This window comes from Eschrichtius robustus, chromosome 16, assembly GCF_028021215.1.
Source record: "Eschrichtius robustus isolate mEscRob2 chromosome 16, mEscRob2.pri, whole genome shotgun sequence".
Lineage (NCBI taxonomy): Eukaryota > Metazoa > Chordata > Mammalia > Artiodactyla > Eschrichtiidae > Eschrichtius > Eschrichtius robustus.
This window is the reverse complement of record NC_090839.1, coordinates 82739977-82766404: the sequence shown is the minus strand read 5'-3', so window position 1 is coordinate 82766404 and position 26428 is coordinate 82739977. Positions and strand designations below refer to the sequence as shown.

At 50.0% G+C, this 26428-nt stretch overlaps 1 protein-coding gene and 1 long non-coding RNA gene across 6 annotated transcripts in view; one reads left to right on the top strand and one right to left on the bottom strand.

The window, feature by feature from the left end:
* Positions 1-25075, top strand: part of RCC1L (RCC1 like) — a 33877-nt gene extending 8802 nt beyond the window's left edge. The window contains exons 2-11 of one of the 2 annotated variants that reach the window (XM_068525144.1): positions 1852-1981; positions 6275-6403; positions 7252-7318; positions 7862-7913; positions 9627-9711; positions 12240-12421; positions 15316-15403; positions 16246-16419; positions 18816-18901; positions 24955-25075. In XM_068525144.1, the coding sequence (XP_068381245.1) occupies positions 1852-1981; positions 6275-6403; positions 7252-7318; positions 7862-7913; positions 9627-9711; positions 12240-12421; positions 15316-15403; positions 16246-16419; positions 18816-18901; positions 24955-25032 (1071 nt within the window). In that variant the 3' untranslated portion in view covers positions 25033-25075. Of the gene's footprint in view, positions 1-1851; positions 1982-6274; positions 6404-7251; positions 7319-7861; positions 7914-9626; positions 9712-12239; positions 12422-15315; positions 15404-16245; positions 16420-18815; positions 18902-21756; positions 22146-24954 lie in introns of those variants that run through there. The other variant, XM_068525145.1, reaches the window with a different exon arrangement.
* On the bottom strand, positions 11840-24960 carry LOC137750680 (uncharacterized). Of its 4 annotated transcripts, none has more exons than XR_011070530.1 (7): positions 24872-24960; positions 22616-23907; positions 20893-21362; positions 20475-20561; positions 18955-19146; positions 12541-18182; positions 11840-12454 (listed from the first exon to the last, which is right to left on the bottom strand). It is a non-coding gene; the product is annotated as an uncharacterized lncRNA (long non-coding RNA). The 4 variants fall into 4 exon arrangements; XR_011070532.1 differs by having other exon boundaries at positions 12541-12594; XR_011070529.1 differs by having other exon boundaries at positions 12541-19146.
* Positions 25076-26428: the final 1353 nt, after the last annotated feature.

The following is a 26428-nucleotide window of genomic DNA, read 5'->3' as shown; positions in this document are numbered from 1 at the left end:
GGTTGTGGGTTTGTTTTTTGCAGTTTTCTCCAGTTTTATACTTGTTGTTTGGGGAGAGATTTGCTAACCTCTTCACACCACCATAGTTGGAAAGTCCCCTAGTGGCATATTATAAAAAACATTGCTTAATGCTGACTCTGTGTCAGGTATTGTTCAAAGCCTTTTCACATATTAGCAGATTTAATAATACAGTAGGTGCTTCCCAAATATTTGTTGAATGTTGAGTAAACAGATGAGAATAATTGTAGTGTGCTGGGCATCAGTTTTGGACTCACTTTTTTATGTTTCCTGCTGTTTGGTCAGGGGCTGGCTCCTCCTTCCCCAGTGGGTCATTTCTATGGAGGTGGAGCCATTCCAGAAGGCCGGAGAACTGAGGGTTTTTGTTTGTTTGTTTGTTTTTTTCCTAATACAAGTGTACATTTATGTACCTTCCATGTGAATGTTACGAGGGAAAATGTCACAAGGCAGAAGGAGAGATATATAACTTTTGGATGACTTGATTAAACAAGTCATCAAGTTTAAAAGAAGTATTTAGCTCGCTTCCTTCAAGAAATGCTGGAGTTAAAAAAAAAAAAAAGAAAAACCCCACGTTTGTTCATTATCAGTGGAAAGCTGGCATTTTCATCAGGATTAGGTTAGATTTACATGTAGTCTCTGAGACTGACTACATAGGCCTTTGGTAAACTGTAAACAACCAAGAGATAGTGGGGGATCATCAGGGTGACCATGTAATTTGTCATCATTTGCTTGAGAGTGAACCTTGGGACATCAGGTGTAAACCAGGACTGCCTCAGGCCACTCTGGGTATTATGGAAAGGGGATTGACTCTAAAACCAGGCTGCCTTTGGTTTGCTTCCAGCCCCACTGAAGCCTCAGTTTCCTCATCTGATCAGTGAATGTGGGGATTGATAGCAGTGTGGGTAAAACACCCAGCAAACACACTGGCCCTGTCAATGTGTTATATTCACGGTAGCTGTAATACTAATTCTTCTTCATGGCAGTGGTTGTTTGAGATTATAACAGTGTAGCATAAGGGTAAAGAACATGCACTCTGCAATCAGACCGCTTCCACTTACTAGCTGTGAGACTGTATTAGGCAGGCTAGTTAATCTTCTAGGAGCCTTGATTTCCTTAACTCCCAAATACTACTACTACTACCACCAATAATAATAAATACTTTATATAGCTCTTACATTAAGTCAGGTACTATTTAAGGTTTTTTTAAAAAAACATTTATCTATTTGGCTGCACTGGGTCTCAGTTGCGGCACGCGGGATCTTCACTGCAGCATGTGGGATCTTCGTTGCGGCATGTGGGATCTAGTTCTCTGACCAGGGCTCGAACCCGGGCCCTCTGCGTTGGGAGCACTGAGTCTTAGCCATTGGACCACCAGGGAAGTCCGTCCCTACTTTAAGGGTTTTAACTATGTTAACTCATTTAGTCCTCACAGCTACCCAATGAGAGAGACACTGTTGTTATCTCTGTTTTAAACAGAGGGAAACAGACACAGAAGTTAAGCAGTGTATCTCAAGTCACACAGCTGGTAAGGGTCTACCAGTTGTAAACCCTGCGGTCTTGCCAAGATTCAAAATAAGGTAGTCTTCAACTTAACTACTCTGTGAGACTGTGTCTTGGTGAATGGGGATGATTTGATGCTTAGACCATTGGGTGATTGTGAAGATTAAACGAGACAGTACATATCAAGCCCTTAACACATAGTAAACGTCCAATAAATGTTAGTTGCTATAGTAATAGTGTGTGTTCTTGGAATGGATAAACAACCTGTCATTTATTGCTGGGAAAACTTGATGTCACAAATCAGTCAATGCTTTATGGGAATTTTTTTTTCAGATTTCATCTGCTGCCTGTGGCTATGGATTCACATTGCTGTCCTCTAAAACCAAGGATGTTACGAAAGTTTGGGGTATGGGGCTCAACAAAGATTCTCAGCTTGGATTTCACAGGAGCCGGAAAGATAAAAGTGAGCGTTCTCACCTTGGTTTCTCTCTGCTGTGATTGGTCTGAAAAAGCACCCTTTTTTTTTTTTTTTTTAATGTATTTATCTTATTTATTTATTTTTGGCTGCGTTGGGTCTTCGGTGCTGTGCACGGGCTTTCTCTAGTTGCGGTGAGTGGGGGCTACTCTTCGTTGTGTTGCGCGGGCTTCTCATTGCGGTGGCTTCTCATGTTGCAGAGCACGGGCTCTAGGCACCCGGGCTTCAGGAGTTGTGGCTTGCGGGCTCTGGAGCGCAGGCTCAGTAGCTGGGGCCCAGTTGCTCCGCGGCATGTGGGATCTTCCCGAACCAGGGCTTGAACCCATGTCCCCTGCATTGGCAGGCGGATTCTTAACCACTGCGCCACCAGGGAAGCCCCACCCTTTGATTTTTAAGAATGTGATTTCATAAACCAAACCATAACAACAGAATAGATGGAGTCTTTAAAGGGATGTTGTTTGAAACCATCTAGATGGGATTATTTTTTAGCTTGTTTGGTAATAACATTGAACCTTTAGGCAGAGAGGCGTTTGCTGGTAAGTAAAGGTGTTCTCTTTTTTTTAACTTTACTTATTTATTTATTTGGTTGTGCCGGGTCTTAGTTGCGGCTTGAGGGCTCCTTACTTGTGGCATGGGAACTCTTTTAGTTGCGGCATGCATGTGGGATCTAGTTCCCTGACCAGGGATCGAACCTGAGCCCCTGCATTGGGAGCGTGGAGTCTTAACCACTGCGCCACCAGGGAAGTCCCAGTAAAGGTGTTCTTTTTTGGCCCCAAAGAGATGACCTTTCTTTCCTAGCTTGGAGATCACTTGAAATATTCTACAGTGCTTAGAATATGGTCTAGGGAAAAAATTCAGTGAAATCCTTAAGATGGAGGTTTGATTCCAAATATTTGAAACTTGAATTGTAAAAATGTTAGAAATGATTTATAATGACATTTTAAAAAGTAGATGCTAGCTATCAATATAAGTACGATAAGAAACATTTTTAAAAATAAAGGGAAAATTACCCAGAAATATACTGGACAAGACTTTTTTCCCCCCATTTTTTCCTGTTCCCCATTCATATGCAAATATGTTAAAAATATAATTGATTACAGCATATGTTTTTTGTTTTTGTTTTTTTTAAATTTATTTATTTATTTATTTATTTATGGCTGCGTTGGGTCTTTCGTTTCTGTGCGAGGGCTTTCTCTAGTTGCGGCAAGTGGGGGCCACTGTTCATCGCGGTGCGCGGGCCTCTCACTGTCGTGGCCTCTCTTGTTGCGGAGCACAGGCTCCAGACGCGCAGGCTCAGTAATTGTGGCTCACGGGCCTAGTTGCTCCGCGTCGTGTGGGATCTTCCCAGACCAGGGCTCGAACCCGTGTCCCCTGCATTAGCAGGCGGACTCTCAACCACTGCGCCACCAGGGAAGCCCACAGCATATGTTTTGTTTTCTGCCTTTTTTCACTTAATTTTGTATCAGTATTGTTTTATAAATTAGCATTGAAGTCTTTTTTCGCTGTGTAAGACGCCACATTACATTTTTTTACACCTTTTATTATATACCGAAATGGGCAGAAGAGTATAAGGCATCCCATGTACTGCCATCAGCTCCAGCAATCATCAACTCATGCCAGTCATGTTTTATTCATTTCCCCCACTGTCCCCCTCAACAAATTTGAAGCAAATCTTAACGTTATTGATTTTTTCTTAAATATTTCAGTACATATCTAAAAAAATTAAGGACTATTAAAAAAAATAAACACGACATCATTATCACACCTAAAAATAACAAAATAAGATTTTTATTTTTTTTAAAGTTTTTTTTTTTAAAGGAATTCCTTTATTTTTATTATTTATTTATTTATTTATTTATTTATTTATTTTTGGCTGTGTTGGGTCTTTGTTTCTGTGCAAGGGCTTTCTCTAGTTGCGGCAAGCGGGGTCCACTCTTCATCGCGGTGCGCAGCCCTCTCACTATCGCGGCCTGTCTTGTTGCGGAGCACAGGCTCCAGATGCGCAGGCTCAGTAGTTGCGGCTCACGGGCCTAGTTGCGCCGCGGCATGTGGGATCTTCCCAGACCAGGGCTCGAACCCGTGTCCCCTGCATTGGCAGGCAGAATCTCAACCACTGCGCCACCAGGGAAGCCCTAAAGATTTTTTTGATGTGGACCATTTTTTTCTTTTTTTATATAAATTTATTTATTTATTTTTGGCTGTGTTGGGTCTTTGCTGCTGCGCACGGGCTTTCTCTAGTTGTGGCGAGTGGGGGCTACTCTTCGTTGCGGTGCAAGGGCTTCTCATTGTGGTGGCTTCTCTTGTTGCGGAACACGGGCCCTAGGCGCACGGGCTCAGTAGTTGTGGCGCACGGGCTTAGTTGCTCTGCAGCATGTGGGATCTTCCTGGACCAGGGCTTGAACCCGTGTCCCCTGCATTGGCAGGCTGATTCTTAACCACTGTGCCCCCAGGGAAGTCCCAATATAATCTTTTAATATCAGATATCCAGTGTTTATTTTCTTTTCTTTTATTTTTAACTTTTTTCTCTTTTTGGCTGTGCTGCGCGGCTTGCAGGATCTCAGTTACCCAACCAGGGATTGAACCTGGGCTACAGCAGTGAAAGTGCCAAATCCTAACCACTAGACTACCAGGGAACTCCCCTCCAGTGTTTAAATTGCTAGTTGTCTCATGAATGTCATTAGGTTTTTATTTTATTTTAAAAAATTTATTCGAGTCAAGGTCCAGATAAGGTCTGGACATTGCAATTGGTTGATAAGACTTTTAAAACACTTTTGAGTTTGTGTCAGTCTTTTTCTGCTTGATATTTATTTATTGAAGAAATCATGTTGATTATCCTGTAGAAGTTTCCAGTCTGGAGTTTGCTGAATGCATCCCTGTGGTGCTGTTTAACATGATCCTCTGTCCTCTGTATTTCCTGTCAGTTGGTAGTTGGATGTGGAGCCAGATTCCATTTATTTATTTATTTATTTATTTATTTTAAAAAGGAGCTGTAACACTTCAGATTCCCTTTAAATTTATGTATTTACTGCTTTCCAGGCCCTTAGGGGGTCAGTGAAGATAGTAATAGGAGATGTAAGGTTTTAGTATTTTAAAGTACTGTATTTTTGCAGCTAATAAGTCTGTATACACTAACAGCATTGTCCAGCGTCTTTGGTTTTGCTTAGAATTACATCATCTTATTGTGATAAATTTGTTATTCCATGCTGATCAGAAGCTCTGTTTGAAAATTATATCAGTCACTAAAAATACCAACAGGCAAGCATAATAATAAGGCCATATATTTGGTAGACAAAATGCTTTCATTTTCATTTTTTTAATTTTTAAATTTTTTGGCTGCGCCATGTGGCATGAGGAATCTTAGTGCCCCAACCAGGGGTTGAACCTGCGCCCCCTGCAGTGGAAGCACGGAGTCTTAACCACTGGAACGCCAGGGAGGTCCCCAGGACAAAATGTTTTTAAACATGAGGTTCATAGGGGAAGAGAGAGGGGTCGTTAGTGGGGAGTGGGTTGAGAGCCAGTGTGTTTGCAGTTCTTCTCGTTAACTCCAGCCTCCATTAAAAATATTCTGAAGCTCATCGTTTAAAACCTACCATAGGAATTCCCTATATAGACCATTCTGGCTTCTCCAGTAGGATTATGAAGAGCAATAATGTTCTTCTTTAGAGTGCCTTCTAAAACACTTTCTCCCTTTCTTGCTTATTTAAATATTAAAATTTTCTTTTTTGAATAGATAACATACTTGCATACCTCAGAATCCTAAAGACGCAGTTGAATATATGGAGAAAAGTCTGCTTTCCACCTCTGTCCTCCCAGCCACACAGTTTTTCTCCCTGAAGACAACCTGTGTCAACAGTTTCCAGAATATCCTTCTAGAGAGATTTTATGTATATGCAAGCACATGCATCTATGTATTCTTTTTAACTTCCTTTTAATCTAAGTGGTATCATACCGTATATGCTGTTCTTCACTTTACTAGAAATTCTAGTGGGTATTGCAGGAAGAAAATACTTTTCCTTTCCTTAAAAATCCAGAAGGTGGCACTTTCCTGGTGGTCCAGTGGTTGCGACTCCATCCTTCCACTGCAGGGGGTGTGAAAAAAAAAATCCAGAAGGTGTTAAATGACGTGGGAAGAGATTTCTTTAATAAGTGTGCTTTTCAATAACCCAACATGTGATGGAGGCCAAGGGCTGGGAGTGGGGCTGGAGTTCTCGTCTTAGCTCTGCCACTAATGTACTCTCTCAGGCAGTGTAATGTATGTGCACCTTGTCCTTTTCGTTTCAGCGAGGGGATATGAGTATGTTTTGGAGCCCTCGCCCGTCCCACTGCCACTGGACAGACCTCAGGAGACGCAGGTGCTGCAAGTCTCCTGCGGCAGAGCCCACTCTCTCGTTCTGACAGACAGCGAAGGAGGTGATGCGAGAGTGGGGACCGCTTTCCTGCTGTTGGGCCTGAAGTGGCTTGTTCAGTTGAGCCACGTCTAGTTAGTGAAGCTGTTGGCATTTCCCAAGCAAGTCAGTAGGATGGTTTCAGGAGAGCTGTGTTGGGCAGCCTCTGCTAACTCTTCCGTGTTCTCTGCCCTCTGTGGTTCTTGGAAAACCTCAGGTATTTATAAGTGTGATGGCGCACAGCAAGCAGCCTTACTTTGGCCCCCTGCTCCTTAGCCGTGGAGCCACCAAGCCGACCATGTGTGTAGACGGCTTTTTCCCTTGTACTGAAAGCAGCCTGTTTGCTGACACTGCTTCCAGGTGGGGGGCTTCACGGTCCAGGCTCCTGGCTCACCCCGGCGCTCTCCAGAAGAGTGGTTGTTTCCAGGGGAAGGTCAACTTGACTAACGTTTTCAAATTTCATTTTTTTTGGCTAAGTGTGCTTTGTAGGAAAAGGCGAAGGTGGTGTTAGGAACTCTTTAAAGAGGGGGCTTGGCATTGAGGGCAGCCCAGTGACAAGTACAGGGAATGGGGGCTGCTGAGGCCTTTCACGGAGTGTGCTCGCCTCACACTGTGGAATTCCTGAGAAGCGCAACCAGGGCCCGGGTGGGGAGACGGAAGGCACGGCAACAGTGGCCCAGGCCTTCGCGGGCAGTCTGGACCCCAGCACACCTGTGGGGGGTGCCTGCAGAGGCTGGGCATGTTGGAGAAGGAAGCCAAGGGGCAGCTAGGGTGAGTGGTCGGGCTAGGACCACTTCTGAGACCCCCTCCAGTCCTGACATTTGAGGACTCCATGAACCTGCAGAGCATTTAACTGGCAGTGTTATCCTTTAGTCTTCAGCATGGGGAACAATTCTTACGGGCAGTGTGGAAGAAAAGTGGTCGAAAATGAAGTTTACAGGTGAGTTCCCGAAAGGACTACCCCTTCCCCAAATTGTGTCAAGCATTAAACACCCCCTGAGTGATTACGATGTGATAGACCCACAGAGCAGTAAAACTCGAGGTTCCTCATGCTGGAGAGGAGCAGTGAGAACTCACTGGAAGGCTGTGGAGAGTATCTTTCCGGTGCAGGTGGGAGGGAGGGCGTGTGAGCGTTGACTGTGATGCGTGGAACTTCTTTGATTTTGTTTGTTATTTTCACCAAATTGATTAACTTAAAAATTCCTCTAGTCTTTAAAAAAATTTCCCTCTAGTTCCTCACATTATGCTGGTAGGTCTAAACACGAGTCAGAAATCTGCAGCATATTAAAATCACCAAAGGATTTTGTTTCATTTTACTTTCATGCCCAGACCTACCTCTTCCTTATATTTGACCTTGAGAGTTTCCCTAGCGTTGCTATGTGTGTGGGGAGGCTGCTAGTTGGGGTGACGGGAGGGGCCAGAATCGCACAGTGCTTATCATGGCCATATCTTTTGGTTCTCCCCAAATTGCTCCTGGCTGTAGCGAAAGTCACAAAGTCCATAGGATGCAGGACTTCGATGGACAGGTGGTCCAGGTAAGAGACGTGGGCTGAGAACCACTGGTCCCGCCCCGGGGGGTGATTTTGAAAGGGTGAAAGTTGGGTGAGGTGATGGCAAATTGTTAGGGGGATTTTCTTAATTAATAAATTATTTTAGTAAATATTGCCTGCCTACTATAGGCCAGGATTTACGCTAGCTTGTGGGGATACAAAGTTTAGTAAAAATTGGGGAGGGCGGGTAACACTCTAGTGGGAGAGGCAGGTTATAAAAACTAGCTGTCTCAGAGTATATGAGGACTGTGTGTGTTCCAGGCTGCTTTATCTTGTACCCATGCTTGGGTACAGTGCCTGGCATATGGTAGATACTTAAATGCTTAAATTTGTAAATGAGTGTCTACCGAAAGCACCAGAAGGAGAACAGTTACGTCTACCAGGCGTGGAGTGGGAGGAGAGACAGCGTCACGGAGGAGGTAGCCGAGGAGCTGACCAGCTGGACCGGGGTGGGTGGTAGGAAAGGTTTTATGGCAGAAGGAGCAGCCTGAAGGCTTGATGGTGCCGAGAGCATGCAGTGTGGCTGGAGTGTGGTGTGCCTGCCTGCGGTGGGGCGGGGTGGAACCGGCTGGAAGACGGGTTGAGAGGGGACGATGCGGGGTCTTGTACACCTCATTAAGGAGTTTAGACTGCGTCCTCTTGGTGGTCAGGGGCTGCCAAAGGTTCTAAGCAGGGCGAGTGACAGCCAAGTCACAATCTGTTTGAGAAGATAACTTTGGCCATGGAATAAAGTTGAGGGAGGAGGTGAAGTCCAGGTGGGACGCTGTGGGGAGAAGGGACAGGTGAGGAGACATAAGGAGAATTGACCAGATTCGAGGCTTGATTCGATGGGCAGGGAGGGAGCTAGAAGGAGCCAAGTGTGACTCCGCAGGCAGATGGGTGGCGCTGATGTCCTTGGCCCGGATGGCAGAGTCCCGGAGCAGGGGAGGTGAGGGGGAGGTGGCGAGGGGATTTGTTTTCAGGGTGGCAGTGGAGTGCAGTGTGCATCTTGCCCAGGCCTCAGAGCCACCTTGATGCGAGTTCAAGTCCCTGCTTGTCCACATGTTAACTGGGTGACTTGGGGCAAGTTACCAAACTTCTCTGAGATTCGGTTTCTTACTGGGTGGCCTTGGTTTTTGACTTAGCTCAGTGCCTGGCGTAAGGAATGTTTGCTAAATGGTGCTTTTCATTAGGCAGTTGGCACAGTAGGTCTGGGACTCAGCAGAGTGATTGAGACTGGAGATGACCGCGTGGCGGTGGCAGCAGAAGCCGTGGGGGTGGGTGCCATCTCCCAGGAAGCGTGCAGAGCTAGGAGGGCAGAGGGCAGACCTCAGCGGAGGATTCCAGCCCTGAAGGGTCCGAAGTGGAGACTGAGCTAGTGACAAAGATGGGACACTGTTGGGGTGTGGGGAGAGGCTTATGGAGGAGGGAGCGGTTCCGCAGGTGGCGTCGGGTGGAGGAGCTCTCGGCTTCGCTCCTTAGGACACCTGGCACTGTTCTTTTTTTTAGCAAGAGCAGCTTCAGGGGAGTAGGAGACACAAGCTGGGCTGCGCTGGAATGAGAAAGAGTCAGATGTGGAGCAGAGCAGGACAGCCTACCGGCCCAGCCCCCTTGGCACTCAGGAGCGGTGGGGAGTGGTGCCCGGCTTTGGGCACTTGGACCAGGACACCGGCTTCCAAGGATTCCTTCTCACCAACCTCACCTCTGTTTGTGTGATAGGTCGCCTGCGGCCAGGACCACAGTCTGTTCCTGACGGATAAAGGAGAAGTGTATTCTTGTGGATGGGGCGCGGATGGGCAAACAGGTAGCGTCCCTTCCACCCCCGCCCCCCTCCCTGTGGGATGGTGCTGCTGCCTTCATCCGACTCTTCCCTCTCCTGTCACTTCCTGGGAACGCTGTTCTCTTGTGTCCCCTCCCATCCCCCTCACCCCTGGCTCCCCGGATTGGATAGAGGATTGGAGAGTCCTACAACAAGTCTGAGTCTTTTAAGAGACAAATGCCACCTAAAGGGAGCTCGATTTTAACTCATTTGAGAAGAATGTGATTAAGGGAGGGAGGAATGAGGGATAAGCTTTATCATCCTTGTATATTTTATTTTTCTGTGTTTGATATTTGTCTGAAGGGAGGACCTTAAATTTAAGATTTAAATCTTGTGTAAATCCTCTATAATCCTGCTACCTCATCACATCATCTTTGTTCCTTGACTCATGTTTTCTCCCAAGTCCTTGCTCATGTGTGAACATCTTTTATTGTAATCATAGCAGAGGTGTGATTTTTTATGCTTGTTTTATCATTAAATTTACACGAAACATTTTTCCACGTTGGTATAATTTTCAGTTGCAGTTTTTAATATTTTTATGGTACAGCATCAAACTAATGTACCATAAGGTGAATTAATCATTTTATCAGGTGATTATTCATTACCCTGTTGTCAGGAGGCATACTTTTTGGGGGGTGCAGTAGCCATTGGAGGTGTGACATTTGTCATGTATAGACATCTAGCTTTTTCTTTCATTTGGATTGTTGTCCTAGATAAATTCCCAGGAGTGGGTCAAAGGATTCGAATATTTTTATTTTCAGACTGTGTTGTTAAATTGCTTCCCAAAAGTTTTACTAGTTTATATTGCCATCAGCAATGTATAGAAGTATCAATTTAATCATAACCTCTCTAGTAGTATTGTCAATTTAAGTGTCCTAATTTAATTACAATGCCAGTTTTTAAAATGTGCATTTTTTTTATCTATAAAGTGGAAGCTTCTTTTTATTTTTTAAAATCTTGGTGTGGGTAACTTTTAAAAATCAGCTTTTTATGAAAAGAATGAAATTGTTGATACATTTTGACAGCATAGACCAAGGAATATGGTGAAAAGTGAAAGTCCCACTCGCTGGAGATAACTATGGTTAACAGTTTCCTGGTGCCATTCCAGAAGCTCCACTGTCACATGGCCTCACTGCCCTTGCTTGCCAGGCTCTGAGTCCAGCCCCACGAGCCCCCTGCAGCCCGTTCTGGAGCCTGTCCTCCTCTGTGCTGCCACTGTGCCTTTGCACATGCTGTTCCCGTAGCCTAGAATGCTCTTTTATGCTCTCCTTTTCATCCTGTAGGCCTCAGCTTCAGGTTGTCTCTTCAATGAAGGCTCCCCCGACCATTCTGTCTAAAGCAGTTTCTATCTCAGCATCGTATTTCTTTCATAACCCTTCAACATTTTGAATTACTTTTTAAAAATCTTTTTTATTATATATGGAGTACATAATAACAGGGTTTTGCCTGTTGCCGAGGGGTGCTGCCAGCCTGACACTGCTTTGGGCCCCTTTGAGAAAGCCTGGTGCAAGCACGCGTCTGTGGTTCAGGGTTCTACCTTGGTCTGCTGCCCAGGGGTTACTCTCCGTTGCAGTGCTGATGGTGACATTTGTCCTCCCGGCAAGCCCCGTCTTTTCCTCTGGTCACTGTGTACCACACCAGTTTGCCAGTTTTGATTTGTTGTAGTTGGGGGATGGTGTGGGGTGGGGGGCTGAGGTGGGATGGGCTCTTAGAGATTTCTTTTATGTTTTAGCAAGCCCAGCAGTGCATTAGGAATTGCTTGTTGTAACTTTGGTTTTCCAGTGCATATGGAAGTTATGTTTACACTACACTGTAGTCTATTAAGTGTGCAATAGCATTATGTCTAAAAAATGTACGTATCTTAATTAAAAAATACTGCCCCCCAAGTGCCAACCATCACTTGACAATACAGGGTTGCCACAAACCTTCAATTTGTAAAAAATGCAGTATCTGTGAAGTGCAATAGAACGAGGTGTGCCTGTATGTAATATACAAGGTCTCATAGGTTCATTGTGTGTTGGTGTTTCATCCTGAAAAGGTATCTAACTTGAATCAGACTTAGAAAATATCAGGGGTTTTATTTATTTATTTGTTTGTTTATTTATTGAAATTCTATTTATTTATTTATTTTGGCTGTGCCGGGTCTTAGTTGTGGCACGAGGGATCTTCGTTGCTGCACGCGGGATCTTTTAGTTGTGGCATGTGGGATCTTAGTTCCCTGACCACGGATCGAAACCCGGCCCCCTGCATTGGGAGCGCAGAGTCTTAACCACTGGAACACCAGGGAAAGTCCCATCAAGGGTTTTAAAAGTAAACAATTACTATGATGTTTTTCCCTCTTCTGAGAGAACATGGAGAAGGAGGTTGTACAGCATGTAGAGTAACAGGTTAGGATTTTGAGTTAATGTTTGCAAAGTGCTTAAAACTGTGTTTGACACATAGTAGGTCAATGCAAGTGTTTGTTAAAAGAATAAACAATTAAAAGTAAGTAACACAGTTTTCCATTGTTCCAGGTCTGGGTCACTACAATATCACCAGCGCGCCCACCAAGCTGGCTGGAGACCTTGCCGGAGTGAACGTGGTCCAGGTGGCCACCTACGGGGACTGCTGCCTGGCTGTGTCGGTCGATGGCAGCCTCTTTGGGTGGGGGAACTCTGAGTACCTGCAGCTGGCCTCGGTCACGGACTCCACACAGGTACGACCCCACGAGGTCCTCTGCAGCCCGGGGCTGGGGGTTTGGAAGTAGAGTGTTAAGGATGTTTAGAAGAGATCCTTCACGAAGGGGTGATGTGTAGGGTGCCGTGTAGGCCTCACCTGTGCTATGGCTGCCTCTTCAAGGGGCCGAGTTCTTGGCGATCTCCTTGGAGCCTGGAAAGAAAGCTTAGATGCAAAAGCCATAATTATCAATACTTCGATGAGATAGTCCTGGTTTAGAGCAGTAGTTTAGGTATGGCTGTGTGCCCTGTCTTGTTCTGAAAGGGATGTGAGGCTGTTTACATAAGGTCCTGTGATGTCACAGTCGGCCTCTTGTTGCTGTCTAGTGTGTGTACCCCCAAATATACAGATCTGAGGTGTGCTCCTTGATGAAGACACCTGTGCGGCCCCTAGATCATGCAGTAGGGCATTGGCAGTCCTGCTGGTGGCCTCTCCCTGTCACACCGTCAGTACAGTACAGTAGGGTTTTAAACGTTTTATTAAGGAAAATTCCAAATGTAAGCAAAAAGTAGACCTCACTGCATAATTAATCTCTGTATCCATCATCCATGTTCAACAATTACCAACTAATGGCCCGTTCAAAAAAATAGGTAATTTACTGTTTTAAATTGTGTGACTTAGTGGTTTTTAGTGTATTCTCAAGGTTGTGCAACTGTCCCCACTAATTCCAGAACATTTTCATTCACCCTCCCCACCCTGCTCTCCAAAAAGCCCCATACACCTAATGGCCAATTTCGTTGCATCTGTAATTCCATCTGCTTCTCTGTCCTGCATTATTTTGAAGCAGATCCTAGACATCATATCCATAAATCAGCATGTATCTCTAAGTGATAAGGACTTAATATCATCAAACTTCTGACAACATACAGAAGTGCTTTAAATATATATTAATAGATAAAGAGATATGCACAAACGGATAAAGATAGCTAATTGGATGAAAAAATTCATTCTCTGTGGTCTGACACAGTAGCTAGAAGTGGCTGCAGATTTGGCTGTGAGCTCTCTTGTAGCCAAAACAGAGACGAAAACGTGGTCATTGAAATGATTCATTGTTTCCATAAGATAAACAGCAAATAAAATGTTTAGAAGAGGGACTGGGCTTCCGGATAGCAAGGCCTGAGATCAGTGTCTCCCACGGCCTTCCTGTGAGGGCAGAGCCAGGGTCATGTCGTCATTATCTGTGCTGCATGACAAAGGACCCCACCACGGAGCGGCTTAAAACAACACACATTTATTGTCTCACCGTTTCTGTGGGTCAGGAACCTAGGGGTGGCTTAGCTGGGTCTCTGGCTCTGAGCCTCTCAAAGGCTGGTGTCACCTTGGGGTTCACCTTGGGAAGGCCCTGCCTCTGGGCCCGTCCTGGTGGTTGGCAGCAGGGTGTAGGTCCTCGTGGACTGTTGGCCCTGGGGCCCCAGGTCCTCGCTGGCGCTTGGCCAGCTCACAGCGGCCGTCCAAGCCTTCCTGGGCTCCTTGCCATGCAGGCTTCTCCAAGTGGCGGCTCACAGCGTGGCTTCAGCCGAGTGAGCCAGTGAGAGGGCGAGAGAGCGCGTCAGTGAGACGGAAGCCAGGGCTTTGTAAGTTCATCTTGGCAGTGCCTTCCGCTCACGTGTGCTGGAATTCTGTTCTTTAGAAGCAAGTCACTAGGCCTAACTCCCACACACAAGGGCGCAGATTATCCATGGTGTGACTAGCACAGACGGGTCATTTGTTTTGGAAGCAGCCCACCGCATCCATGATCTTTACGTGGTCTGAGCCTCATCCTGTCAGTGACAACAGTGGTGCGTTTCCAGTGGCTCTTTGCTGGAGCGTTTCTCAGCCTTTGCCGAGGGCCCTGTGCCAGAGCCCAGTTGGGTAGAGAAGCTGTGAGAGCCAGGCAGCAGACGCCAGGCCAGGCCAGCAGCCTCGCGTCATCTCGGATCAGTAAGCCCCTTTATTCCTTTGGAGTCATCTTAGGGATTGTTACCCTCCAGCTGTCTCCATTTGCAAGTGACTCTGAAAAGATTCATGGCTGTCACGGAAGCACTTAAAATCTGTCTTGCAAAGTTATTCCTCAGTAGGGGTGGCCAAGACCAAATCCTGCTGGACAGCTAAGTTGGCCACACTTCGTTCTCCCAACCCCTGACCCTCCCATCTGTCACTCTGAGCAGAAGTGCCACTTGGCCGTCTCTAGGCACTGCAAGTTCAGTACATCCCGGAGTGAATTCACGCTCATGTCGACATCCTGGCCCTTCTCCCCTGTTACCCACGTCCACTCACATTCCCCTCTAGAAATCACGTCCCTCTCCCACTTGGAACCCTTACTGCCTCGTTGTTGTGCTTAGGATAGAGACCAAATCCTAACCGTGATCAACAGCACCCTGCGTGACTTGCTTTCCCTTGTCCCCACCGGCCTCTTACAAATACTCCCCCTTGTCCCCCTGCTTCGGCCACTCTGACCTTGTTTAAGCTCCTGAACGTGCCACACTCACCTTGCTCCCTTTGCACGTCCATCTCGCTGCCTTGGGATTTCCTTCTCTTCTCCCCTGGCCCGCTTACTCCTGATTGCTCCTCCCCGCACACCAGATCAGGTTCCCTGACACTCACGCCAGGGACCCCTGTGCTCTCCTTCATTGCATTCAGCACAGATCCATCCTGTGTTAGTTTTGGCTGACATCTGCCTCCCCCGTTGGGCTGCAGTCTGAGAGCGGGACTGCTGCTCCTGCCGCCTGTCATCTTCCCAGCACCCAGTTAGAAGCTTAGCATGTGTATGACGTTCAGGAGATACATGGGGAGGGAATGAATGAACTGGGGCTTATCTACTCTGTACATGAAACAGTATTTCCAAGTTCTCGCTGGTTTGTCTTCCTAACAGTGTGGACCCTTCCTTTGATTCAGGTGAACGTCCCCCGGTGCTTGCCCTTCTCAGGAGTCGGGCGGGTGAAGCAGGCTGCGAGTGGGGGGACAGGCTGTGCTGTATTAAACGGTGAGACCCTCTTGCAGGCAGTTGGTTGGGAAGCTGTGGGTGGGTTGGGTGAGGAAGAGTTGGTGTCCACTGGATTCAGGCTGTGGTTTTCAGTGCGGGGAGCACGGTTGTGGGAAGATCTAGTTAGTTTAGTTCAGTTAATAGAGGGTGAGGGTGACATTCTTGACAGAAGGATAACAGCCGTGATTTACAGGTCGACGAACAGCCAGCGTAGAGCTAAGTAACTATCCAAACCTCTGGAGTGGCGGATGCACTACTGCTCCCTCTTCCTACGCCTGGGCCAAAGCCCCCAGGCCTGCCTTCTCCAGAGAGGCCGTACCAAGAGCCACGGGCACACAGGAGAAGAGCCTTAGGGTTCAGGTACTGGGAGCCAAGCCCCTGGGATTAAACGTCTGGCACCAGTGATGAGTAGTAAATTTTTTATGACCTGAAGATCATTACGAATTTTAGAATCTGGCCAGAAGTTGTGTGTGTACTTGGCTTGGTCTTCTGATCCGTGTGAGACGTAGAGCTGTTAGGAAAAGCTGCCCCTCTAAGGCTCTCCTGTGTTCACGCGGGGTTTGTGGCTGATTTATGGAGTGGCCCCGTCCAGCACACTCAAGATGTAGGACGTTTGTGTTGTGAGATTGGTTAGCTGGCTAGACATACTCCACAAGCAAGAATTTGAAAGAGGAGAAAAGAAACGTTATTTTAAATGTCAACATGTTCTTGCCAAGCAAGAAGAGGGAAAAAAAAAAAAGTCCATGTGGATATAATGCATCTTGGTGGTGTGGTTCGAATTTCTAGCGAGGGAGGGCTGCACTTGGTTTGACTTCCTGACCGTTGTTTTTACTGTAATCCAGGAGAAGGACATGTTTTCGTCTGGGGCTATGGAATTCTTGGGAAAGGACCAAACCTCATGGAAACTGCCCTTCCAGAAATGATTCCACCCACTCTCTTTGGCTTGACGGAGTTCAACCCAGGAGTCCAGGTTTCCCGTATTCGCTGTGGACTCAACCACTTCGCCGCCCTCACCAGTAAGTGACCAAGCGCGTGTGGCCCCAAGGCCTTACCAAGCTTCACCCTCTCAGGTTCAGCCCCAAACCGTGGGCCGCTCTCAGTTTCCATCCATCCAGCGGAGTGGCGCCCTTGTGTGGATATTTAAAGAGAGCAGCCAATCCAGAAGTTGTTTGGCTTGAGGTGGTCTAATGTGTGTCTCCTTTTCACCCGGGAGGTTTGTTTTCAGTTCATTTGGTTCGTGGTTAGGCTGGCGTTGCAGTGAGTTTTCTCCAGCGGATGCAGTCGGTGGTGGGAGAGGGGACCCTCGAGTGGGCCGGGCTGCTGGGGGCGACCCGCGGAGGTTTGGTACGTCCGCGGTGGGTGAGCAGGAAGTGAACGTGGGGGGCTTCATCCCGGTCCCTGGCCAAGCCCGACCCTCATCCAAGCCAGGAGCGTGGGGCGGCAAGAGGCACATTTGTAAGACTGTCCTGTGGTTTTGAGGGGGTAGATGTGCCCGGTTTCTCCCCAGTGCTGGGGGCGGTGATCGAAGGGGGGCTGAAATGGAGGTTTTCTCAGAGGGTTGCCCAATTACCAAGCCATGACATACAAAGTTACTCTGCAGACCTCCCGCGTGTCTGCGCTTCTCGATTACAGCTCTCATCCCACCACCGCGGCTGTCGGTTCAATTTGCTCCTCGTGAGTTGACTTGAATAGTAAGACGGAACTAAATTTCATTTTGTGATTCTCAAGTAAATTCAGTTTTTCCTTGCAATTTAAAGACCATCTTGTCTCATGGCAAGCTGTTGTTTCCTTTAGAAACATCTGGGCCGGGACAGTCGGTTTGGGTTCCCTGGCCTCGTGCTAACGTGAGGACTGCTCCAGACGAGCACCGTCTGTCCCGGAGTCCTCACTACCGTTCAGTCACTGTCTGCGTTTCAGGGTTTGGGGCTTGAGCAGCGGCGGCTGCAGCGTGGGCCGCTGTGGTGGCGCGTGGAGTGTTGTCTGTGCGCTGAGGCACTGGGTGGCAGCAGTGGTGACCGGCGTGGAGGACCCCTCACGCCCCTCTCGCTGGGTCAGCCACCTTCATCTGCAAATGCGTCTGTGTCACATTGGCGTTTTAAAGCTATTTTGATGTAGCAGATAGAGTCAGTGTGGGCGAATTCTGGAGGTAACAGTAACCTGTTTCCCCAGTGTTTAAGGCTTAAACTATGTGCAAAGTACACGTACTTGGAAACCCGTACGAAGCCTTTGACTAGGGTAGATTGCTTTGTCTGCTGTCGTGCCATGAGGCCATTTGGGGTCACACTGAAATGAAATCCTACCTAGGTTTCCCCCAAGACCCAACAGCCACCCTCCAGTGCCAGTGACTGTTCCTCGGTAGAGGGCGCCTCAGAGCCTGGGCTCCTCTGGTTTGCCCTGCGGTCTGCTGACGTGCTGGGGGCCAGACTGAATTGTCCTGTTAAACACACCTGTGAGGTGGAAGACCAAGGACGGCAGCGAGACCAGAGGGCTCTGCCAGCGCGTCGCGGAAGGTCCCGTATTTAATCAGCCGGTTGTTTCAGTCCCGGCTCCTCCATGTCTTCCCTCCTTCTTCCCATGACCAGAGCCTTCTGCCAGAGGGGGCTGGGAAATGGGGGCTCTGTGCTGAGGACGCCCCAGGCTGGTGTGGACGGAAGTCTGCGCTGAGGGCCCTGCCCCGTCTGAGGGTCCATCCTGGAGCCGGCGTTCGCAGAGCCCCCATCTGGATTCAGTCTCCTGGCCTGCCCCTACAGCACCCTGCCTGTCCTTTTCCTTCATGGCACTGTTTACAATTTGAAAACATGCATTAGGTGGCTTAATCATTTGTTTAATTTTCGCTCTTCAACTAGCTCCAGCCCCGCGAGGACAGGAACGTGCGTGTCAGTCCCCAGGCTGTCCCAGCTCCCAGCACACAGATGTAGACTCGGCCCAGAGAGGCGCCCTGTCACCGTGTGTCACTTGACCAAATGCTCCTGAGATGTGGAGACCCAGACAAGACATGACAAATTGTCCTACTTCTCACTCTGTCAGGGTGTGACCAGGATTTGAGGATGCTGAGATTTCAGGAGTTGTGGAGGGCGGGGTTCGGTTGGACATAACTGGGCGGTGAGGGTGTCTGTGTGAGGGCCGCACAGAGTGGGCCGTGTGCAGGAGCCCCTGGGCCCACCTGCAGGCATGTGTTCATCTCCCATGAGAGGGACCCAGCATGAATCTGGGCCGGGACGTGTTTTTGGTATGGGGATGGTACTGTATACTTGTCCCCTTAGAAGAAAGCATTAATGCCTGGGAGAAACTGAAGTTTCACTTTGATCTTTTTGTACCTGGTTCTAGAAAGCCTATTCTCATGACCCTTCCTCCTCTTGGAGACTTGCCCTTGGCCTCAAGCCCCAACCAAGCCGTTTTTCTTTATTTGCAGACAGAGGAGAGCTCTTTGTGTGGGGCAAGAACGTCCGAGGGTGCCTGGGAATCGGTCGCCTGGAAGACCAGTACTTCCCGTGGAGGGTAAGGCTGGGCTGGGCGGGTGTGAGGGCGGCGTGCCTGCAGGGCAGACTCACCTGACGCAGCAGCCCGGCCAGCAGCGGGCCGGGCTTCCAGCCCCGTGGTGCCTGTAGGAAGCCTCCTTGGAGGCTGGCCTCGGGCACACGGGTGCCTCAGGGAGCAGTGAGCTGCAGGCCGGTGCCTCGGGGCGCCGAGAGGGAGAGGGTTGAGATGAAGAAGTGGACGTGCTGAGAGCTGTTTACAGAGGCCTGTGGAGAGGAATGTTTTACAGCGAATTTAAAAGAAAGCGGGATGTTTAATGTTCAGAGTGCCTTACCACAGCCCTCAGAGTGAAACATGAAGGCTCTTCTGAGGGGAGGATGCAATTACACAAAAAGGCTCATTTCAGAATTAAAGGGGAAGAGGGTTCCTTCTTAAGTTGTAGTTTATCTTAGTGTCGTTTACTAAGTCAGTTCTTTAAGTTCTTCAAAAAGAAAAGGCTATTTATTTTTTTGAATACAGAACATATGGACGTGGTACGAAATGTATTATGAAAAATAAGTCTCCCATCTCTTGTCCCAGAGGCAGCCACTGGTTCTGGTTTCATTGTCCCCTTCCAGAGATAGTCTCTGTGTAGAGGAGCAGGCGCTTGTGTGCGTGCACGCCTGTGTGTGTGCACGTGCGTGTGTTCGCGTGTGTGTACGTGCCTAAGTGTTTTCTTTGAAGATTAGGTTTGTTTTTTTTTTTTTTTTTTAATTATTTATGGCTGTGTTGGGTCTTCGTTTCTGTGTGAGGGCTTTCTCTAGTTGCGGCAAGCGGGGGCCACTCTTCATCACGGTGCGCGGGCCTCTCACTATCGCGGCCTCTCTTGTTGCAGAGCACAGGCTCCAGACACGCAGGCTCAGTAGTTGTGGCTCACGGGCCCAGTTGCTCCGTGGCATGTGGGATCTTCCCAGACCAGGGCTCGAACCCGTGTCCCCTGCATCGGCAGGCAGATTCTCAACCACTGTGCCACCAGGGAAGCCCGAAGGTTAGGTTTTAACGTGTTTTGAGGTTGTGTAAAGCATTTTTAAAAAAACACGTGTAAAAATGCAAAAGAAATGTGTAATTAAAAAAAAAAAAAAAGGGGGACTTCCCTGGTGGCGCAGTGGTTGAGAATCTGCCTGCCAGTGCAGGGGACACGGGTTCAAGACCTGGTCTGGGAAGATCCCGCATACCGCGGAGCAACTGAGCCTGTGCGCCACAACTACTGAGCCTGCGCTCTAGAGCCCGTGCACCACAACTTCTGAGCCCGCGTGCCTAGAGCCTGTGCTCTGCAATGAGGGAAGCCACCGCAATGAGAAGCCTGCACATCGCAACGAAGAGTAACCCCCGCTTGCTGCAACTAGAGAAAGCCCACGCGCAGCAATGAAGACCCAACACAGACATGAGGGAAGGAGGGAGGGAGAGAGAGAGAAGAAAGAAGGAAAGAAAGAAGGAAAGAAGGAAAGGAAAGAAAGAGAAGAAAGAAGGAAAGAAGGAAAGGAAAGAAAGAGAAGAAAGAAAAAGAAAGGATTTATCGGTCAAAAACCCACAGAAAATGTTTCGAGGCACTTACTTTGGTATTTTAGGGGCTCTTTCTCTCAGCCCTCCCCTTGGCTGCTGGCTCCCCTGAGCTCGGCAGGCCTTGACTCCGGTGCTTTCTCTAAGAGAACACGTCAAAAGGGAGACTTTAAACTTGTTGGAAAAAAAATGACTGTGGCCCAGAGTTGTTCCCAGCCTGGCTAGTGCTGACCCGCTTGTCCCCTGGGGACCCCAGCCCGGGTGAGGAAAGGCGTGGCGGCGGGTGGACCTCGGCCGGCAGCTCAGGGAATATGGAGCAGTTAGAATCCTGCTCATTCTCTTGGGGGCTTCTCGCAGCCCTCTCTTTAACACCCCCCACCCCTGCAAGGGACTTCCTTCTGAGGGGCAGCTGGGGAAACGGCCAAGCCAAGTGGGTTTTGAATGAATGACCATTGTGACTAGGGGCTCCCCACCTGCCTTCATGTCCTCCCAATTAGAGCGAAGATCAGCTGTGAAATCAGGTTTGAGAGCGTTTTCGTTGTCCAAGTGGCCAGGCCAGGCTTGGCCTCTGTGGTGGGGTGGCAGGCCTGGGGGCGGATGCCCTGTTGGTCAAGCCGGACCCCTGCGCTGAACGTCCCTCTGAAGTGTCGTTCCCGGCCTCCATGCCATCAGGGAAAGGGCACTCTGGTCTTTCCCGTGACAGCTGCTTTCATGCCCCACAGCATTGTCTCCCCTTGTGTGTCTGTGGAGCTCCTTCACACACGTGTCACCTTTTGGTCGGGAGGATGGCGCTGAGGTCTGTGCCGGCTCCAAGATGCGAGGCTGGGGCTCTGGGAGAGTGGTGGTGACAGGAACCAGGTTTTCGATCAGCTAGGTTGGATTCCTTAAAGGTTAGTCTCTTGTTGGGTAGTTGGACCTTTCTCCAGTCTGTTCTGCTGTCTCACTTAAAAAAAAAATTGCAGGTGATTTTTATTCCTTAAACACTATTTTCTCATTAATCTTAAGTAGGGGATATGTTACATCATTTAAAAAGTATTCCAAGAAAGAAAAAAAAAAGAGTAAAGCCATATTTGTAGCTCCTACAGTGGTATTAACTAGTTATTCTTAGACTGACTTACAGAGCCTGGGCTTTTCTGACGATTTGTAGGCCTAGGAAGTGACATCTGAGTCACCTGATTGAAACCTCTCCTCCCGGAAGCTGTCCAGGGTGTTTTCCTCCTCCACACTGATGCTCAGAGCTCAGGGAGGTTCAGTGATTCCTTTAAGGTCACACACCTAGTAAGACGCGGAGGGCTTCCCTGGTGGCTCAGTGGTTAAGAATCTGCCTGCCCATGCAGGGGACACGGGTTTGAGCCCTGGTCCGGGAAGATCCCACATGCCCCGAAGCTACTAAGCCCGTGCACCACAACTACTGAGCCCGTGCGCCACAACTACTGAGCCTGCGCTCTAGAGCCCACGAGCCACAACTACTGAGCTCACGTGCCACAACTACTGAAACCCGCACGCCCAGAACCCGTGCTCCGCAACAAGAGAAGCCACTGCAATGAGAAGCCTGCACACCGCAAGGAAGAGTAGCCCCCGCTCACCACAACTAGAGAAAAGCCCGCGCGCAGCAACGAAGACCCGACGCAGCCAAAAATAAATAAATAAATATATTAAAAAAAAAAAGGCAGAGCCAAGAATGAGACTCGGAATTTCTGACTTTAAGACGTCACCATGGTCCCCCTCCTCTGCGAGGGCCTGAGCTGGGCTCCCCTGGAGTCCCCACAGCGGAGGGAGGGCGAGGCAGAGGTGGGGACCCTCTGCCCGATGGCAGCCCTGCGGGCCTGGGAACAGGACACTGGGGAGAGCTTTCGAGCGGCCCCACCCCCACCCAGGCCATGCCCTCACTTTCCGTCGCACATGACCGCCATTCTCAGGGCCCGGAGCTGTCCCGGGGGCCGGTGCTTTGCACCATCTCTCTTATCCTCAGAACAGCCTGTGTAGGTTGGGCTGCCCCCCAGCCTGCACCCGTGCACACTGACTTCAGGATTCGAAGCCGCTGGCCCAGTCTCCCAGCTGCGCAGTGGGTGGGCTGCGACGTGAACTCGGTGCTCTGAGTGCAGGCTATGCTTCCCCCTCACCGTGCACCTCTCTGGTGGGGCTTGGGTTGGAGCACAAGCTGGGAACCCTCTGCTTGCTGGGCCTCTTTCTTACCTGGCTGCTTCAGGAGCCACAGGCCCTGGCAGTTCTGACGCCCCAGGGGAGGGCACGCTGCAGGGGCTGGGCCTCCTCGCAGGCTGAGCGGCTCCCCTCCGGGGTGTGGCCTGGCTTCTGGGTGCCGGGCAGGGCATCTCGGGTGCAGCCGAGTGGGGACACGGCAAGTCTGGTGGCCGGATCACAGCTGGTCCAGCGCTCCTCCTCTGCCATCGTCTGTGCTTCACCTGGGGGGTGTGTGTCTTGGGAACTTGTCCTTGTGCAGAGAGCTGTTCCTACACTGATTCTGCTGAAACTTTTCAGAGTCACTCAGGCCAAATATGGTTCGTTTTCTGGAACTGTTTGCCTTTGCAACAATGTGAGTGTAAATTGGTTTAGAATAGAAACTCCTTTTAACCCTGATGAGGCCACAAATAAAACGTGGCTGAGGGCAGCCTTCTCTTGGACTCAGTTCAGAGGCTGCACTGAGAGGCAGTTGGCCGGGGGCGGCTGGGGCCTCGGGAGCCACCTGCTGCTCCCCAGGGAGGCTCCTGGGGCCAGCGTCAGCCACGACCATCGTCCCGGCGAGTCAGCCAAGGCGAGGTGGCTCCCTCTGCTTTGGGTTCTGATGGTCACAGCCCTTGGGGAACAAGGACAGAGGTGCCTAAGTGTGACAGCTCGGCCGCAGGTCAGCGCGGAGAGTGGCCCTTTCCTGGGGGAGGTCAATAAAGGTGCTCTCGTGGCCCGGGGAGGTTGCTAGGAGCTCACCTGGCCTGGTCAGCCCAGGCAGCATGTTTTCTTCTGCTTCTATGGCCAGCCTGGAACGCTTTCTGCAGCTCTGGGCCTTTGCGATGAGCTGAGGGCACCGCTGCATGTTTGTTCAGTGATTTCTGTAACAGGTTTTGCTGAAGGCGTTTGTTTAGGGACGGGTGAGTAGCACGACTTGGTTACTAGCATCCGTTTGCCTTGTGGCCGGGAGACCCTAATGGACTTGTCTCTGAACGGTTGACGTTGCTGCCTCTGGGCTTTTAGGGCAGGCCATCTGGACGAGGCCTTTCCCTCCAAAGCTCAGTAAACTCCGCAGGCTGTTACAGATCCCCCTCCAGCTGTCACGCTGCCCCGCTGCGCGCTGCCACTGGGGAGGGACGGCAGGATTCGGGTCCGGTCAGAAGAGCAGCGTCAGCGTCCTGGCAGGGGCTGAGGGGGAGGTGCAGGTGCAGGTGCAGGTGCAGGTGCAGGTGCAGGTGCGCCGTCTTCGAAGTTGCTCCCTGAGGGGACACTACGCTCGCACCGGCTTTCTGCGTCTAGAACCTCTGGAAAGACAAGAAACCAGTTAAAAGTAGTTTCCAGTTCAGAGGGAAGGTGGGGAGCAGGGCATATGATGACAGGGTGGCGTCCAAAGGTACTTAATACCTTTTCCTCTTTTCTACTGAATGTCATTTTATATCGTAGCCACGTGGCTATCACCTATTCAAAGTAATAATAGTGATAATAATAACATTTATAATAATAATACAACAAGAGGAGAAAGCAAAGTGCCCCTCTCCTGGAGAACTGGGGGGCTGTGTGCACCTGGAGATCCCACCTGTGTTGTGGGCACCATGGAGTTTGGAGGGAGGGGGGGTCCGTCTCCACGGCCCAGCTGTGGGACAGTGAGAGTCACCTTCAGGGCCCGCAGGCTGGAGCCTCCACACCCGCACGAGGCTGTGTGCACGCCACCCGGAGGGCTGGGCCTGCCTGGGAAGAAGTGGTGGCAGTGTGGGTGGCAGTGTCGGCAGGGCTGCCAGCCAGGCCTCTGGCACCTTCTGAGACGCAGTAAACACCCCTCCTCCGGGGTGCACGGGACCTGGGAGCAGCCTGCCTGGGTCTGGAGCTGACGGGTAGAGTGGGTGAAGACACTGGGCTGGGAGGCCTCCTTCCCACAGTGGACCCTGAGGGCAGCGCAGGGCAGGAGGGTTTCTGGAGCTGCTCCAGGGAGCTGTCTGGTGACCCCTGGGAAGGGTCACTGAACAGCTGGCTTGAGCACAGGTTGACCTCTGGGGAGTCACACATGGGGAATGGCCTCTGGGGTGTGCACCTCCCAGGACGGTGCATGCAGGGTCCGTGCGCATGCCCAGAGTGGCCTCTCGGGGGGGTGTTGCCCTGGTCTGGGTGGGGAGTCAGGATGGCCCTTCCCACGGTGGGTGCATCTACCCTTCCCAGCAGACCTGCCGGGTGGGCGTAAGCACCCCATTTCCAGGTGAGGGAGCCGAGGCTCAGAGCGGTTAGGTCACTTACCCAGAGCAGAGCCAGGGTCAGGCCCTTGTTCGGCCACCACCAGGCCATCCCTCCTCACGGTGTGCTGGGTCTTGTTTGTTCAGGTGACGATGCCTGGGGAGCCTGTGGATGTGGCGTGTGGCGTGGATCACATGGTGACTCTGGCCAGGTCCTTCATCTGAACCTCCTGCCCGACCCGCTCGAGCCAGGCCTTGGCCTCAGGACCGCCTGGACTGCGCAGCAGAGGCAGCCGCTGGGGCTCTGGATGGGGCCCGAGAGGGTCGGGCCCTCCGTGTGGTGTGCCGCGCTCCCCTGCGGCCCGGAGCGGTGTGACTGGAGGTGCCGGGACGGGGTCCCCCCGCTGCTGAGGGTGAGACGTGCTGCACTCAGCACAGATGCCGCCGTTGTCGGCCGAGCCCCAGGGGTGTGCGGCCCCGGCAGGGCGAGGATGATCTGCTCATCTCGGCTCCTTCTGGGGAACGCACGGCGGCTTCTGGTGTCACGTCTGGTCTTTGGGAAGCTTAGCCCGCTCAGCCGTCCCTGCTTGCTGCTGGGACACCAGCCGAAACCCCTCGCGCTGGGGTTCTCCCTGGAAATGCCAGTGGGCGCCAGCCCAGGACCCTGTGGGCCCACGGCTCTCAGCAGCCTTGTAACCATTCTTACTGCCTGGCTTGGAAGACTTGAGAAGCCCCCTCGGGAGCGAGAGCGAGGCCACATTCTTGTGGGCCAAGGGCTCTGAACACATCCTGCGAAAGCTTGGCTGGAGTACTAGCCTCGGAGAAGGAAAATTCAGAAACAGTGACAAACATTTGCATTAGTAGTTAACTTGTCTTTTTCTTTAAAAACGTCTTTTAAAAATCTCTTTTGGAATAAAGTATTTTCTCCTTTTTCATTTTTAAGAACTGGAGAGGCCTTTTTATTTTAACCTGATCATTTAGAGATTAGCTTTCAAAAACAAGGCTTTTGGTAAAGAGGCAACTAGAAACCAGTGAAAAATACTCTAGAAGAACAGTCCCACTTGAAAACTGTTTTCTGACCAGAATCTGTTCCTGCAGTGCAGTTGGGAGAAAATGATGAAGTATAAAACCAACCGGGCAGTCATGTCGCAAAGCAGGCTCTCACTCACGGTTTGCCTACATCCCCCATCTTTTATTCATTCACTCAACAAACACTTACTGTTGTACTCCATACTTGTCAGGTACTGTTGACCCCACTGGGCCACGTGGTGGCAAACAGAATCCCTGTAAGCAGGTCTCATGACACATTCGAGGAGGCAAAACAGACAAGCAAAATGCAAAGTGCATTAGGTGGTTGCATGGGCTGTGGAGGAAAAGCCGGAGAGGGACAGGTGGTGCCGGGGGCGGCGGTTTAAAGCAGAGACGTCACCGACCCGACATCCTCGCTGCGACCTGAGGCAGCGCGAACTGGGCAGGTGGTGTCTGGGGCAGCGGCCCTGGGACCCCTCACCTGGCCTCGTACCACTTCCACTTCTCTGTAGGGGGACCAGTTCTTATGTTTATTACAGCAAAGTTTTTCCATAAACTTGAAACAGAAATTGAAAACCATCTGTCATTTTCC